General features: G+C 37.9%; 1 protein-coding gene across 1 annotated transcript; it reads left to right on the top strand.

Annotated features, from left to right (window-relative positions):
- The first annotated feature begins 4,876 nt into the window (after positions 1-4,876).
- Positions 4,877-17,351, top strand: LOC140340848 (myelin protein zero-like protein 2). Its single transcript, XM_072426265.1, has 6 exons — positions 4,877-4,997; positions 9,141-9,295; positions 12,405-12,615; positions 12,720-12,861; positions 13,611-13,668; positions 15,498-17,351. The coding sequence occupies exons 1-5, from the start codon at positions 4,949-4,951 to the stop codon at positions 13,636-13,638; spliced, it is 585 nt and encodes a 194-aa protein (XP_072282366.1). The 5' UTR covers positions 4,877-4,948; the 3' UTR covers positions 13,639-13,668; positions 15,498-17,351.
- The last annotated feature ends 554 nt before the right edge of the window (positions 17,352-17,905 follow it).

The following is a 17,905-nucleotide window of genomic DNA, read 5'->3' as shown; positions in this document are numbered from 1 at the left end:
TCATCCTTGCTAACTCTCCCGTCTCCTTGATGTAACCCCTTCATCCTGACTGATGCTTCCACCATGACAGTGACTAATTAATTTTGCCTGACTCATTCACTCTGATATCTCATATTATTTTAGCATATTATAAAAATGATTGTGCTCTTGTATCTTTTTTTGGAGGGATTATAACTGATTGTACGAAGAGGGGGGACAGAACCCCGCTATATGTAGATGGGGTGAGCAGTAAGAATAGAAGGGGAGGAAGAGGGGGTGGGCAAGACCACATTCCACATTGGGGCCCATAGGTGTGTAGGATGTAGATCAAGTCACTAAAGTCACTATTTAGAGTTTTTTTTCATGCGGATGTCTAAAAAATCCTATTTACACACATTTTCTAACTGTTAAAAAAGATAGGTGTGGATTCTTGGATAAGTGAACTGTTTAGCTGGGTTTAGATTCAATGCTATGAATGGGCTGCTTCTTAACAAGGAATATGTAGTTTGTTTGGGGGGAAGGATGCTTAGAAAGTTGAAAGAGATTAACATAACAGTAAAGATGCTGAAAAAGATATAGAAAATGTATTCAAGACAGAGAAACTAGAGGCTTAACGAGGAAGTAAACTGAAAAATGCCAAAAACAATAAAAAATGCACTTACGCAGTTGATCGGTCCGGAGGTGTTTTCCATCGAGTCCTGCATTGTCCCGACATCTGTCTTTGAGCCGGCACACCGGGCGCCATCATGTTCGCCTCTTCTTCCGGGTTCTTCTTCCTACGTCACCCGACCCAGGCACAAGATCAGGTGATGTAGGTTGGAAAGAAATACTGCGCATGTGTGAGACCAGCAATTTTCCCTTTTCACAAAAAGCAGCACCCAAGAGCCTCCCACGATGTGTGACATAGGTATCCCGGGAGGCTTTGCGCTCCCATTAATTCTCAATCGCCTAGGCGATCAAGAATTAGGGGGCAGTGCTGCACTTAAAAAAAAAACAAACAATCAGAATTTTTACCTTACATAAAATGGTTGTCTGTCCTTTTATGTAAAGAGAAATTTCTGAGTTTAGGTATGCTTTAAGGTATGTAAAAAAGGAATATAGTAAGAGGTGGGGCTGGCAAGAACGTGCAACTGGATGTTGGATGTGCTATTGGATGTGCAACTGGAATGAAACAAGGAGCAAAAAATATAAAATGCTAGCAAACGCAAAAAAATAAAATTTGAACATTTTCACGAATTGGAATGGGATTTTTAGGTTACAGTGTGTTTAAAAGATATAAATGACATAATAAGGTTGGGTTTGCCTGTTTGCAGATATTAAAAATCAGCAGCGAAAGTACTGTGGACTACTGTGACAGCGTCAAATCTGAAAGGAGTCAACATAGTCAAAGCTTTACCAAGAGAAACCGTCTGGTTTTATTGCTTTGTAGGAACCATTACTGGTATATAGAAAAATCATATATAGTATTGGACAGCCATCAATACTCATTATGACTCTTATTTGGTCTTATACATGGGTACTGAAGCTGAGCATCCTAATACACAGACAGATGGGTTCAATGGGATCTTGGGATGAATTAGCCTTTAAAGTTGACCAATATCTGTACATTCAGTAATGCTTGTTTGCATCAATTACATCTTCAGTCCTAATACTAGAAGTATGATAAAGTCTTTGTCCTGTGTAATAGAAAGGACATTTGTAATGACAGGACAATGACCTTACACAAATGGTAATCAGACCATCTATTGTGTTAATGGGATAATAATTATACTAAGGGCTATACATATTTAAAAGGAAAACAATTGTAAATCTCTCCATTGTTACAGCAGGTTTTATCTTTGTTTTACTTTTGTGCTATTTATAAAGAACAACCCCCCATTTATCTTGTTTTTTTTTGCAAATTCCCAAAGGCAAAGCTACATACACATGTCAGGTGATTCTTGCCTGAGATAAATGGTCAGTCATGCTTGTCTTGGGTGAAGATCTGATATGTGTACAGTGGTCCACTGATATAATTCATCATTTTGATAAATGACATATCAAGTTTGACAGCTATTTACCCCCATGGAGGGAATCACCCTGCCCCCTTCCTTATAATAGATTGGCACCGTGTGTACACCAATCGTTTGTCTGTCATTGGAAACAATCACAAAAGATCTCTTCCTCTGACAACCCTCTGGCGTTCATCGGATGTCTATGTGAGGCTTTTAGCTGAACCAAACCCATGCTGCTCACCTATCCCCATTCCATTGCAGGACGCTGCCATCTTCCTCCTTACAATCTACGGCCTTCTTTATTGGCCATGCTAGATTGGCATATATCTTGCTTGCATGTGAGAGTTTATTCTTCCCTGACATATGCAATATGCAAGGGAAGCCAGAATTGTCGGGTTTCCATTGCAACCTCAGTTGAGCTGCACATGCTCAGCTTTTTTTGACAGTTCCTCAGTGTGATCAGGCAGATAAGACGAATTATTGAAGAAAGGACATCGCCCGTTTCTTTCTGCAACAATGACCTGCCGAATCATGTATTTGTCAGAGTAGGACTTCACCTTTACCGCTCTACAAATGTTAAATGATCCTTCCACAGAAGCTCACTGTTATAGGGTGACAACTCTTTGTACTTGTACAACTGTTGCTTGAAAATATACTAGAAATGTCTGAAAAAAAGCAGCAGATCAGCAGCACAGAGAGTTTACAAATTATGAAAGTAGGTAACACTCTTTTTTATGTAAAGTATAGCAAGTGCCTATAAATCACAAGACTTTAGAAAATGAAATGTCAATCAGTCAACTATTTTAAGTATGCATAAGGAAGCCAGCTGGCAGCAATAAAATGGCAATTTGTTACGCAATTGGAAAAAGATGAATCCTATAAAATCAAACTTGATGATTCCCTGGATCTAAATCACCTATTTGTTTAGTGGAATAGATATCTGCAGCAAACAGTGAATGTGACCTAAAAACTAAGGTGATAATTTCAGTTTTGGGGTTAACAGACAGGTTGCGTACACATGCTAAATTATCATTTCCAGCGAAAAAAGACTGACATATGAACGAATGAGCGTTGTACACACATTGCCATTCTAATATTTGGAAGGGGAGAATGAGTGAACGGCACCCCGCTGTGCCCTTTTCTCTTCACTTGTTTGTGGTTGTTCACCCTCGGTCGTTTATGGATCCATCAGGACCTCTGTACACATGTCGAATTCTCATCCAAGATGAGCCTGACCGTTCGTATCAGGCTAGGATCATCTTATGGTATGGAAAATAGATAGGTAAAGCAGAACTAAACTAAAAACAAAAAAATTACACTTACCTTTAATCCCGCAAGTCCCTCGATGACGCTGGTCCTTCCCACGATCCGGTCCCGTGCAATCCTGGAATTGTCGGGCGCCACCATCTTCAATCTTCACTTCCGTCTTCTTCTTCGGTCCTAATTCTTGGTCACCTGATCTCACATTGCACAGGTGCGAGATTGGGTGATGTATATGCTGTGAAAGGGAAAAAAAAGAAAGAAAATCTCACTGCGCATGCGTGAGATCTGCATCTCCTTCCCCTAGAAGTAAAAATGCCCCTTCTGCTCATGTCCTTTTATTGTCTATCCTTCTATGTAAAGTAAAAATATTGAGTTTAGGTACGCTTTAGGTGTCATGACCAGGTTCGGTATTAGGGTTACTTTTAGGTGATGTTAGGCTCTTTTTTGGCGTTATTGGTGTTCACGTTAAAGGAATTCTTTATTAGCTTTAGTTCAGTTTAGTTGTAAAATTATTTCAGAAGTTTATAAGTTATAGAGCTCCACCTATTGACTGAAAAAAAGCATATTCATAAAAAGTATATTTGTAATCAAAATATCAATTTTTTTTGTTAAAGACAAACCTCAAACATAATAAAGGATTTGTATGTAAAACCATTGTAGGTTTTCCTTAAGGGTTCAGTTTGAGCTTTAATATTTACAAAATGTGTTGTTTATGAATTGGAGATTTTTTACAATTTTTAGGAAGTTCTGAGAATATGTTGTTTGTATGCATGCTAGTAATAATAATTATAAATATTTAATAATTCAGGTAATTCTTGGAACATCATTTGACAAACACATTAGTTCCATCATCTGGGATGGCAGTTCCGCTCAGTAACAAAGGTTACACAAAACCTGTTATGAGGATAATATAAAAGCCACTATTGTTGACCCCAACTCCTGAAAATGCTAGCATCCTGTAATAATAATATAATGAAGATAATAATAATGGAATCAGGCATCTGACATGAATGTGCACTGGACGCAGAAGATTCTTCATGTGCTATAGTTCTTCAATAATATTAATAATTTTATTATTACACATTATTTATATAGCACCATCATATTATACAGCGCCGTACAAAGTCCATAGTCGTGTCACTGTAGCAAAGATCAAAGCCATCCTCACAGACAGATATTCTTTTACAGATTACATTTTAGCAAAGAAAACAAATTCTGGCAGCAACAGTTTCTAACACCAAGGGTGTAACTATAAGTATTAGAAGATGAAGATCAACATTTGTCATTGAGATAAAGAGATGCATATAATACATCAAGCATCTTATAAATGAGGACTGGCAGCATACCATTGATGTTATTACACTTCCTAATCATTCATCTCAGAAAAAAGTCCAAAAAACAAGGCAATTGTTTAAAATAAATGTTAAGTGTCCAAAGTTTTTTTTACACCAGTAACACCCACTACATATTTTCTCCTTCCCCCACATGATTCTGTATTTTCTAGTTATTTTGTTCCTGATCTGTGTTCAATGAATCAGGAGAGAACTATGCAGAATGGTAGATTACATGGAAGGTGACCGTCTCATTGCACATTAGAATGAAGTCTACCTGGCTGTAACTCCTCCCTGAGTAACAAGAGCTGCCAGTACAGGTGGGGTCACCACTCCTCCATTAGACCTGTACAGTCATTCCCGCACACACAAGCTGAAGTCATGACAGATATCAGCGCCTTCACCCTCCTGCTGGCCCTGGCAGCTTCAGGTAGGTCATTGTGGGTAAACTATTGTCTAAAGTTCTCCTGAGACCCAGGGGAAGGGGTAGTAGTGGAATCCTAAACAGGGCACAGTTTTGGAGGCTGTCAGACACATTGTGCTGCTTGTTTACTGCAACTTTACAGTCAGGTTCCCACTCATTCAGCACACTTACTGCAACTGGGGCACTAATGGGAAATGCCAGGGCTGCCCAGCACCCAACCAGTCCATATTCATAAGTCACTGATCACCCACAAAGGGTCTGGGAGGGGGTTTAGTAGTTGAAGGGTTAATTATGTGACTCAGTCCTGGGGAAATTCAAATTAACTCAGTGTGGAGTCACTTCTACCTGAATCTCACTTTACTTGTTTTCTCAGGGCTCTTACTGACATTTTAGATCTGCAATCTATTAACATTATCTGCTTAGATGGAAGCTGGAATTATCGGGGGTCTTTTTTTATTTTTAAGTGTCACTTTAAAAAATAATAAATTCTATCTATCTATCTAGGCAAAGGGACTGGTGTTAATAGCATCCCCTCCTGTCCTGTGCCATTTGTTCACCATATCCCCCCTTCGCTCAGGGCCATCTTGTGAACTGGTGCATGGAATAAGATCCTAAGACTGCTTATTTTGTCTTAGAATAAGTGATAAATTTAGATTAAGCCCTAATAAATACCTAGTACTTCTGGGAATGGGACAGCATGTGACCCTTTCCTATTCCCTCCAGAATGAAGCTTTTGGGCTGACTTTCAATGTTGAACATTTGTAAGGGAGGCTAAAAACCCTGTAAACCCTGTACCCTGTAAACCCTGTAGCAATATCATAGACCAAAATTGAGCTTACACAGAGAAAATGGGGATCACAGCAATATTAAACATTATCAGGTGAGCTATCAGGACAACCTGTCACTTCGACCTGAATGGGCATAGTAACTAATCCTTTATAAATAAAAAGCACAGCACTGACTGCCCACCTGGTGCTAATTAGGGGATGGGTCATTCAGTTCTGTATAAATTATTTAGGACTTTTTATTAACCCATTAGCAGGGCTGTGTTTACACAACATGCTACCCATAAACAGGGCCACCCTTGCGTATCGGCACTGGACCTGGCACTAGCAGCCCTCATTAGTTAATTTTCAGGACTTAGCTAGAAATGTCCAGAAAAGAGAAGCTACGTGTAAAAAATAAAATCATGATTTGTATGTTTTGGAGCGGTCCCATGTAATTCTGCTACCTTAGACAATAAACATAAGTACCATAATAAACACAGCACGCTGACACATGTAGCTCCTCAGAGATACTCGCTGCCTCTCTCTCTCTCTTTTTATATATATATATATATATATGAGAGAGAGAGGCAGTGAGTGTCCCTGAGGAGCTACATGTGTTAGCATGCTTTTATTACTAGTTTTACATAGCAAGTTTTGTGAGGATAAGTATTTACATGCATTTGTGTTGCCAAACTGGAAATTTGGTTTAAAGCTGCTAATTATGATAATGACTACAGTAAATTAGTGTGTCATTGGGAGAACAATAATGGGCAGTATCATACAAAGGGATACTGTATGTCTGTTTTAACACACAAGTTGTCAAGGACTGTCTTTCCTTATTATGCAAGTTGACACTCTTTTATAAGGCTTTACACAGTTGTGCTGTACACATCCCTGTTCAGTTTTAGGGAGAGGGGAGAGAGGAGGACAAGCAATTGGAACTCCTTTTATCCTCCTCCAAAAATAACAGAACAGTACAGTGGTCATCCCCATTGGTTTGTTTCTTGATCCACCAGGACAGATCAGTGAGTACCATTGGGGGACAGCTGTAAACTCGCTAGTATTTTGCCCTTAGGGTTCCATGGAATTCCGTTTGAGAAACACTGGCCGAAAAGTTCATACAGTCATCAGATGGACATCAGAGAATTGTTACTGAAAAAAAGTATTTTGTGATCATTTTTAGTAACAGATGTATGATGGACAGATCAATCATGGTGCATTGATAAATGATGTCGGGGGACTGCTGTACACACATCAGATTTTGCTGCCAGTAACCCACTTCTAAACCTAGTCTGATAATACTCACTCATCCTTTTTTATCCAGACAATAAAAACAAGGCAGGGTAACAAAATCTTATTTCTTCTTCTTAAATATCCTAGAAGAGGCATTGTTAAGACCTCTTCAGATGGTTACCAGAAAGGAGCATTATTAGAATGCCCTTTCAGTAATTAGTCATTAGTTATTGATGGAGTGAAGGGGAAAGATCAGAAAGGTGTTTGGTATTCATAAGAATGTAGGTTAGAAAACTGTTGGTTGTACAGTTTTCATGACCTTTACTCAGGCATCATAGGAGATATCAACAAGAGCAGCCTCCGAATGCCGAGTGCAAGTTTACCATTCTGATATTTGTAGGAGGACCAGATGAAAAAAAAATCACCCACAGCACCCAACAATGACCATTTTAAACATTTTAACATGCATCGGAGCATAACCTGGGCTAACAAGTACTTTAAGAATGAGCCTTTGTATCGTGTCTATATAGGGAACAGAAAGAAAATAAGGCTTCAATAATACTGTTTCAAGTGAAATAAAAGCTTTTAGTAATGAACTATTTGATATATTTACTTTACCACACCCATACACCATTGTGGTACCTAAAATGAATGTTTCCAGCGTAGAATAATGTGTGTGAAAGTAATTCAAGCACCTTGACCCTGATCAAATGAATTGTCTCCATTGTAGAACCTGCAGAAAAAGAACAGAGCTGAGTGTTATATGATCTATCTGTTGGGACTTTTAACACAATCCTTGTACCTTCTACCACCCACTTCTACAGCTAGATTAACCCAAAAGTATACAGAGGCAAACAAAAAAAAATGTAACAAAGCTGTAGGAAAAATCAAAGGGGGGATCGGGTTGTCCAACCAGTCGGATTATACCCCCAATATCATTATCACCAGCAATTCATGTCCATACCACACTTTTCCTACCATAACTTTTTTTACATTCACATAAAAGGCAAATGCAACTTGGCTTTACTGATCACGCACAGCCAACCACCTTCTCCTGTTTATCAGTGTATATATGGATAGATTATTCTTTATGAGGGTCACATTCTTTCTCCCTTTTTTATTGTACAGCAGGAATCACTCAACTTGGTGCAGACTTTAACAGTATCTGATTTATTTATTTATTTCTATTGTATGTGCAGATGTATTGTACAGGGGTAATGCTATAAACAGGCCTATACATCCTACATCTGAATATTACCAACATAGGCAGAACTCCTCTTCTTTTTGAAACATTGGAAGGAGTGACTTCACATAGTTTATGTCATAACCTTGAGCACCCTAGGAGTTTCCAGAAACCAAGGACTGTCTGTAAATTTTAATTTCCACCTCCATAGTAGGAGCTTTACTGTATATGCCCTGCAATGTACCAAACCTTTGTATTGGTCAAATAGTTCTTTTAAAAAATGATGTCTGAATTAGTTATTTGGAGAAATAATTTGCTTTATGCACAGAATGACTGAAAATGTAACTGTTCTATGTGTTTATGATTTTTATAAATAAAGCTTCCAATGGGATGGATAAACTGTCGCCGGATATAAAGGAGACCTTGCCATTGGAAGACCATTGTTTATCCATACATTATTATTAAAAATGTGGGCTTATTAACATGGAGCATTTTACAGCAAAATCATAATTCTTTATAATCAGCTTTATTTGCATGAGGTTATAAAAATTTCCTAATGTTTACAGCCTGAAAGAAAGTTTGGAAAAGGTGGCTTTTTCTGTTAATTTCAGGGGAAACTTATCACTGACTACTAGTTTAAAGTATCACTGGCTTATACACTGGAATCACAAGCTCCTGAATTCTATAGTATTGCTGGCCAATGTGTTCAGGAAGAAATGGGTCGTTTAGGCGTACCTGTTCATATTTTGCACAGATGTCAGAACCATTTTTTACTACTCATGGGGTCATTTTTTATGATCTCCATGTAGCCCGACCCATTTTACCTCCTATCAAATAAAAAGACACAGAATCTAGGAGACCACCACTTTTTCGGCAAAGCAAAATTCCTCTTAAATTTCACTTGTGTGTTTCAAATCCATGGTGCCTTTTTCTGTAAACTGAATTGCTGTCATCTTTTTCCTCTAGTATCATCAGTGGAAGTGTTCACCTCGAAGGAAGTCCAGGCAGTCAATGGAACAGATGTCCGTCTAAAATGTAAATTCAGTTCCTCTTCATCTATAAGTGATGATGTTACTGTCACCTGGACATTCCGTCCTTTAGCGGGGGGCAGCGAAGAGTTTGTAAGTATCAGAACTTATTTTGACTCAGAACCTACGATAACTTCTTTAATGGTGTGGTAGCAAAAAGCCATATTGTTTTATTTCTTTTGTACAGCCACAAAGTTCCTATCTAACTGTCTGTTTAAATAAATACAAAAAAAAGAAGTATACAAAGGTATAAAGTGTGGACACTTGTAGTACATATACACAGTGCACTAAATAGCAGCCTGCAATCCTTGCTCACAGGAGGGTCTTGCCACATGTAATTCCTATTGGCCAGTAAGAAAGTCTATCAAAGTGAATGGCCAATAGGAGAATGTGGCTGGCGGATTGGCGGGTGCAAGCATTAAAACATCTGGAGATTCGCCTAAAATTGGGCAGTAGCAGCAGTGACTCAAGGTAGGAATGTACTAAATATACACAATATAAAATATTTATCTTTGTTTTGTAATCTATTATTCTTGTCCTGTATTGTAAAATACACTAATACCCTTAAAGTCTGGTGGTTACAGGTAATGTGGAAACTTGATGCTACTTCTCAGTATCACTAAACAGAAAGGGTGGATAAGCTTCGGCACTAGGATGTACCCAAGCTTTTCTTTAACAATAGCTGGGCATTTTGCCACAGAAGCACAGTAAAAGTTTACTGGAGGCCAGCATGCACAGGCAGCTCTAGGCTCTTGAACATTACACCTGCAGCTGATTTTTTCTAAGCATTATAAATACTATTTATGTACTCAGCAAGGAGGAGCTGCTGTTAGCGATAATTTAAAGGAAGTAAAATTTGTAATATTTAGTTATCTACCCTTCTAGTACTGTTCTCTACCTTTACTTATCCAAGTATATATAAAACTATTATTACACAACTGTATTTATGTAAGACAAAATATCTACCTCTGCTTTTCCATGAATTGCTTTATCATTGCAGTTTTTTTCATAATTCTTCTTTATATTTCAATATTTTTATTAAAGTTTTAAGTTTTTCACAAACAACAAAAAATACATTAAGAACCATGCTAGAGCAGAAAACAGAAACACATTGTGTATGCTCAGACAATTAAACAATATATATTGCAAACAATGCCTAAACAAAATTATTTGCCACATCCAGGTATACATTAAATGGAAAACAACCTAGAAAACAGATACATATATACCAGAGAAACAGAAAGACATTAATGAACCATGTTTGAACAGTGTGAGAACAAATCTCGTGTCCTGTCTATACAACAGGTGAAAAAGAAAAAAAAACAACACAAAAAACAAAACAAAAATAAAAACCACTTGGGAGGGGGAAAGGGAAGGTAGAGGAAGTTTAAAAGGCGAACTTGACTAATGCACCATACCCAAAAGTAAATTAACATGGGCCAATGGCTATATACTATTAAACGAAATCCAAGGCTCCCATATATCATCAAATTTGTCTAAAGAGTTCTTTAGGGTATGAGTTAGTCTATCATTGACCATAATCCAATTTAATTTGGTGAAAATAGGATCCAGAGATATCAAGGGTGACTTCCAAGCTTTGGCCAATGAAATTCTGCCCGCCAGTAAGATCAATCTGATCAGTTTCATCGTGGGTCTAGGAAGGGACACCGCAAGCTTGCTAAACAGGGCAGCCTCCACAGTACTACAGATCTCCTGCTGTAAAATTCTTGAAATCAAACTAAATACCTAGTCCCAAAATGCCCTGGCAATCGGACATGACCACCAGATATGCAGCATAATTCTTCTTTAACAAAAGCTTTATTATTCATAGGAAGCATTTTTAGTCTCTGGATTATTGTATGAACATTGTCCTCAATGACAGTTATCAATGTAATTGTCCACACAGTGTCCAAGTTTTTCCTTTTTTATCATGTTTAGTAAATCATTCTGTTAATGGCTACAGTAGCACAAAGTTCAGGTTTTGGAAATTTTAGTTTTTTGGAAAACACTTGTAAAAGTAGTTAGTCTGGCAATAAGTGGCCACTTTTGTTTGTACATAAATGCAGAATTAAATCCTCCAGAAAGCCACAAATAAATGATTTGCATTGGCATGACCTACATTTATCTCAACCCCCCACCACACACACACACAACATTTCAACGGCATGTTCCAGCATTTTTTTTGTACCTTGAACCTGCAGATGAGAAACAGATTTTTTTTACTCACTGACTCACAAGGTTAGTAAAACACTTGCAAAGTGAGTTTCTGAAATCTTGGTGTTTATTGAAGTAGATCCCCAGAAATACAACTTACAAGAATATTTTCCTTTACGATAGAGAAGGCTTCTGGGGGTCAGAGTAGAAACCTTGTTTTTTGGGAAAGTAATCAATGTATGCATGTAGAATGGACAGAGAAAGGTGAAAGAGTTCTTTAGTCTAGCAGGCAGGGCTGAACACACTGCTTGGGATTTCTTTTGCAATATTCAACTCATTGTTAAACCCATGTTAATTTGCATGTTAACTTGGAACAAACAGGATATATAAGAATGTAGTCACAAAAAAAAAGTCTGAAGCAAGGTTTGGAAACTTACAGCTCAATTCAAGTATCTTATGGCAATGGTATTGCCACATATTAGATGAGTGCTCTGATTCAATATCTCTTACTCCATTTAGGGGTGACAAAGTATTAATAGTAATTTCCAGGAGCTAAGTGCCAGTTAGTTATGATAATAAGGATAGTATTGGTGTAAATTGAGGTAATGAAGTAAATGGGTGTACAACCATGTGAATGTTCAATATCTTCCTGATATTGATTGTTTTAATGGATTACTACTATACAGTATAAGTACATCCTGCATTTACTCAGGAGCCAAACAACCACCAGCCAACTTCTCCCTGTTGTTTGCTAAAAGAACAAGTAGTCAGGTCATCATAAACATCTTGGAAGTTCTCTCATTGGTGGGTTGCCGTTGGGGTGCGCTCCTTTTCAAATGTATATCTTACAGAGAATGTGGGTTCCTTATCAACATTCATATCAAACATGGAGAATGCCCTTTTTGTTGTAGATTCAACTTTAGATTTGTTGTTTTTATTTATGAATATAGCACGTGGCCATCTTGAGATCAAATTGAGATGTAAGCAAAAATCATCTTTTTATTTTTTCAGAGCAGACTCTTAACCTTGTCACGCTGCTTTTCATTAGGTGTTATATTATCATAGGGAACCATTCCCAACACATGAAGGACGTTTTTTAGGACGTGCAGTCTGGGATGGAAATATACATCGCAGTGATGGATCTATAATAATTAGGAATATTCAGCAATCATATAATGGAACTTACCTTTGCCAAGTAACAAACCCTCCTGATGTGCATGGAGAAGTGGGAGAAATTACGCTCAAGGTGGTTGATAAAGGCAAGTACGTAAAATACTGGTAACAAGCAATTCAGAACTGTGTGCTATTGCCTAAATATTAATGAGAACTTAAAATGCTTAACATTTTCTTCTTGTCCTCACAGTGCACTTTTCTGAAATTATGGTGCTGCTATTGGTGATTGGAGTTGGCAGTCTCGTTATCATTCTTATAGTCATGGCAGTAGTTTTTTTCCGATACTATCGCAAACAGAAGACCCAAAGTACAGCGGTATCAGTAATGGAATGGTGAGTATCCAGATACTCAATGTCATACCTCTCCATGCCCAAAACAAAAAATACACATTTTGCTGCTTCATTGTTGTCTTATATGCACACTTTTAGCATGGTTTACCCATTCCCTGTCTGGAAATTTGTACTACTTCCACTCCCTGTCCTGTATCTATATTGACATAACTATCCCTTTTCCTCTGTGCCCAATATCCACCCCAGAGGTCAAGTGCAGTGTGCCAACAGTGTCATGTGATTTATTTCCCTATAGAAAAAACTGATATGTCACCCAGTCTTGGCTAGAGCTCAAATCTAAACTGGGAGACTATGGACGACTCCAGTGAGCACAGAGTAAAGCTGTTTTATGGCCTCTGGTGGTTCTTCCAATGTTTCTGTTTACATCCCCTAAAACCATTAGCCCTGGTGGGTGCCAGATTAACCAACCTCTAGGCACATCTGCTCTTACAGGATACCGGGGGAATTTGTGGTTAAAGTGAGCAGGTCAACACAGGGTAACTTGTATACAGAACAAACCTTCTAAAATAAGACTTCTTTATTCTAGTTTTCTGACATCTCTTTTCTTCAAAACCTCTACCAGGTGTGTGAATTCCTGAAAGGGTATTATAATAAGTATTCTTTTTGCAGGTATTTCATACATATGAATTACCCTGTGCTGACATGTCACTAAAAGGAGCTGGTGGTTTCTGCTTAAGAAAAATGTTTAGCTAGCAAGTATCATGCTTTTAATTTTTCTTTTCTTTTATCAGTGAAAAGCCACTCAATGACAGATGTTAGTGCAAGGTTCCAAGAAGATTCATCATGGAGGTCAGTAACTCTCATGGTTATTAATTGTTTAAAATTTACTATTCCAGTCATCTACATTTAGTTTAATAAATCATTGTCTATCATAATAAATTAAACACTTGCTTTTACATTTGTTTCATCGTTTGTTCTGCTGCTCATATTTGTACTGCTTATCTCCTAGCATTTTAGCAGCCACTTTCTGTCTATAGGTATGCATTCCAGAAAAAGCTGTATGGTATTTCTTAGGGCAGATTTCCTAATGTTGTTAGCAGCAGACCATACCATGAAATGCTTACTCTTAAGCTACGTACACACGTCAGATTTTTATCGCCCGATAATCGGCCAATTATCGGGCGAAAATCTGCCGTGTGTACAGTCGGTATCGTCTGGACGACCGACCTGCCGGATCCACGGACGATGGACGACAGCCGATCCTAATGAAAGGGAAGGGGAGAGCGCGCAGCAGGGTGCCGCTCCGTCGCTCTCCCCCTCCCCTCTCCCTTAGAGCAGGAACAGTGCTGTATGTACAGCATTCGTTCATGCATCTTGCAGCCCCTTGTCGTTGGAAAGGATCGTGAAAGATCCTTTCCAACGACAAAAATTGGAAGTGTGTACGCAGCTTTAGTTGTGCTGCTATAATGTTGCCCTGTCTCTGAGGAAGTAAGGAAGGAATGAGTAGGACAGGTTGACACTGTTACATAGTTGCATAGTTAGTCAGGCTGAAAAAACACAAGTCCATCAAGTTCAATCCCTGGGAAAATAAGCCACAAAAAACATACTCCATATAGAAACATATATGCACAGTTGATCCATTGTTCAACTTATGTCAACGGGGAAAAATTCTATTCCTGATTCTGTAAGGCAATCAGATATTCCCTGGTTTGTCAATCTCTAATGTCATTCCTTTTAAACTTTAATACACAGTTAAATTCTGTACTTCTAGAAAAGCATCCACATTCTTTAAAGCAATCTATGGAACTCTGCATACTCTAGTATGCAGAGTTTAAACTTCTTCTCCTCCAGAAGCAAGAAGGGCCCCCCTTAATGTAGGAGCACAACTGCTGGTTGGCGACTGCTGTACTAGTAGGTCTAATACGTACTAGTGGCCAAGGAGAAGCACAGCAGTGACGTTTGAATAAATAGGCCTCTGAAAACATAATTATAGAGTTGGAGTTATGAGTTAACACTTGAGTTATGAGAAGAGTTTTGTAGCTTCTCTATCATAGATCATACAGCTGCCCACCAATTTTTTTTTTAGGGCAACCATCCAAGAGCCAGCGCAGTATTGCATTATTTTCTGAGGGCTTTAGGAAGTAGAATGGCAGGGCAGCCTAAGTCAGGTGATAGACACATGGGGCACCCAACTACCCCTTTCACAGACTGGCACTGCTGTGGGAACGTTGATGGCATTACAAGGTGAATACAGATACACCTCACCTAAAAACCAGGTTCCATTCCCACAACCTGGTCATTATGCGAATTGGTTGGTAAGTGAGGAGCATAGTAAAGAGCCAGCTCTGCAAGCATGTGTCTGTGCCAGGATCACTGAAAGCCGGCAGACCTGGACTGAGGAAGAACTGAAGGTTGGAGGATTGCTAATCGCACTGGGAATGGAGAGATGCTGTGCCCTGTCGGTGTGCTATTCCTTCATCACATCCAATTGAATGGAAAACTTGCTTTCACGGAGCAGAAGTTATCATAATCCAAAAATTAGTTTTCTGCCCTGAGTTGGTGCTGCATTATAGAGCTGATCCAGCAATATGGATATCTAAATATGCTTGTTTGAGATATTGCAATATTAGTAATTCGGTACTATTATTACTTACTATACCTTTTATTTTCTGTTGCAGGCTGTTGTAGAAATGATTGATTTGACTTCCCGTCAGGTTATTCTGTAGCGCACAAATCTACTGGAGACAGCAATGACAAGCAGATGATCTCTTCACTGATGGAGAGCAAAAGCACCTTTTGTTAGACTTACTACAGTCTTATTTTTTTTTTTACTAAACCAAATCTACTGTATGAATTAATATTCCATTAGAAGCATAGATTTGTAACATATAGGTGATTAGATTTATGTCAATCACAAATTTTGAGAAATGAAACTCAACATGTGTTATAAAAACTTTTATGGACCAATAGGAAGGCTGGAGAGGTGGAAAAATGCATATAACATTAGCTGCCTATTTCTCGGAATCTCTGAAGTGCCATTTACAGGAATCTCTGAGTGTCTGCATGTTGTATCCATTTTTTATTGTGCTTTGATACATCAAAGCTCAATAGGTAAAGGGTCTGACCCCATTCCACTCTCTAAGCTACACTATTTGCCAGTGAGGGTTTACATCAATTAATTTGACAATAATGAGGCTAAAGATTTAGAAGTGGGTTGGCCGAGTTCTTTGGCTACTGATGTTAGAAGTTTCTGCATTTTAAGGCACATTAAAAATTAAGGGTGTATTACCTGAAAAGGACTTAATGTAGACTCAGAGGTGCCTTCCGTGTACTAACTGCACTGGGCTGGTATTTTGCTTTTCCCACTGCTTACATGCCTTTGAAGGTTCATATTATGGGGCTGTCAATTCCTATTCTACCTTTACTGCTTAGAGAATCACTAACATAAAACAAGCAGTTTTATGCCCTATGTTTGGATAGGAAGATGCTTGTCTTGAGTCAGTAGTTCATGGAGTAGTGAAAGCGTATCTAAATGTAAAATATTAGTAAATGAAATAATACTTTTTTCCTTATTGCACTACCTGCAAACCTTCCTGTTTTTTATGACACTTTCTCCTATTTTGATGTGGTGATCCTGCAAGTATCAGTCTATATAGTCACCTTCTCCTCTAAGATAACAACACTCCTTGAGCAGCATGTTTTCACCCAAGGGGTGAACGCTTCCACTTGGTGCTAAAAGTTGACATGCTAACATGTGTCTATGGAGTCCTCTTGTCCCTATGTGCCTAAGCTTGTAGTCCGATGCTAACCATCTTTAGCAAATTTTAGAGGCAAAAGTATTTTTTTTTTTAATCATAAATGACAGCCCTGGAATTTGCACCTTCAACAACAGCTTTGGTGTTTGGCTTTAAAAGGAAACCATAGTGATATTAGGTGAAGTTTACTTTTTATGAAAGTTCCTAAACTGATATTTTATATCATTTTTAATATTTTTATAAAATAAATATTTTTTTTCAAATAAACATTTAGTATTCAGGGTTTTTGCCAGGCCTCCATGTGGGCAATACATGCTGAGCTGCTGAAACAGAAATTCTCAGCATTAGATCTGCCCAACACACTGATCACACTGCCATTACTTTCTTTGTATGTTTGTACATTTGAAGATATGTGTTGCTTTGATGCTATGACATGTATGGTAATAGTTTTCCTCCCACATTCAGACAATCCTAACAAAACCCATTACTTTTATAGGTATTATACTTTTATTAGGTATAAATCTTACCTTGAAACCACTTTTAGGATATGGATGGACTTGCACTGTGTACATTTCTTCTATGAGTTATTTTACTGTCCAAGAATTTATGACAAACAAGGCTTTTTGGTGATATTGTCTTTCAAAAATGATTTTATTTTTTATGCAATACAAAGAAAAAGATATATAAGAAAACTAAAAAAACAATCAAGATTTTTTTCTACTTTGACCAGTGTTTGTTTTAAAAAATGATACTGTAAATAAAAAAATATACATTTTATTTTATAATTTGATTTTTTTTAAATTACTTGTCAGGTTGCTTTTCTAAAATCATTTTTAGATTGCAGATCTGTGTTGTGTTATTAGTAACATTTCCTCTCACTCTGTCCTGTTGACAGGAATTGAAATTATTTATTTTTTTTCTCAAATGAAACCCCTTCTTAGACTTATTTTACTTGTCATACAATTAGGAAAAGCGCCAAGAAAGGGAGTTTTTTGTATAACAAGATGCTACATCACACAGCTATATGGTGGGTTCCACACAGGGAAAAAAATGGAAGCTTGGTGACGAGGTGCAGTGATGTGAATATACAGTGCCTTGTGGTGTGCTGTGTTGCCCAAAAATAGTGCAGGCAAATTCTTTTCTTTTGCTGGGGAACAGGCAAAGCAGTTTAAAGAGGATTGTTAAGTTACCCAACATTTATCAAAAACTTACCAAATCTTGCCTTTTCACAAAGGTATCAATTACTCCTAGGCATAAACAAGATAACTCAACTACTTTACCTAACCTTCCTATATACCTTATTTTATTTCATGTAAACGGGACAAAGCAAT

Source organism: Pyxicephalus adspersus, chromosome 11, assembly GCF_032062135.1.
Source record: "Pyxicephalus adspersus chromosome 11, UCB_Pads_2.0, whole genome shotgun sequence".
Taxonomy (NCBI): domain Eukaryota; kingdom Metazoa; phylum Chordata; class Amphibia; order Anura; family Pyxicephalidae; genus Pyxicephalus; species Pyxicephalus adspersus.
The sequence above is the reverse complement of the archived record's forward strand: the minus strand, read 5'-3'. Positions and strand labels throughout refer to the sequence as shown.

Bases quoted from the DNA above. Each gene is read 5' to 3' on its own strand.
- LOC140340848 (XM_072426265.1), top strand. From the start codon at position 4,949: ATGACAGATATCAGCGCCTTCACCCTCCTGCTGGCCCTGGCAGCTTCA. The intron at 4,998-9,140 runs GTAGGTCATTGT...TTTTTCCTCTAG, and splicing joins GCTGGCCCTGGCAGCTTCAG to TATCATCAGTGGAAGTGTTC. The intron at 12,616-12,719 runs GCAAGTACGTAA...TTGTCCTCACAG, and splicing joins GCTCAAGGTGGTTGATAAAG to TGCACTTTTCTGAAATTATG.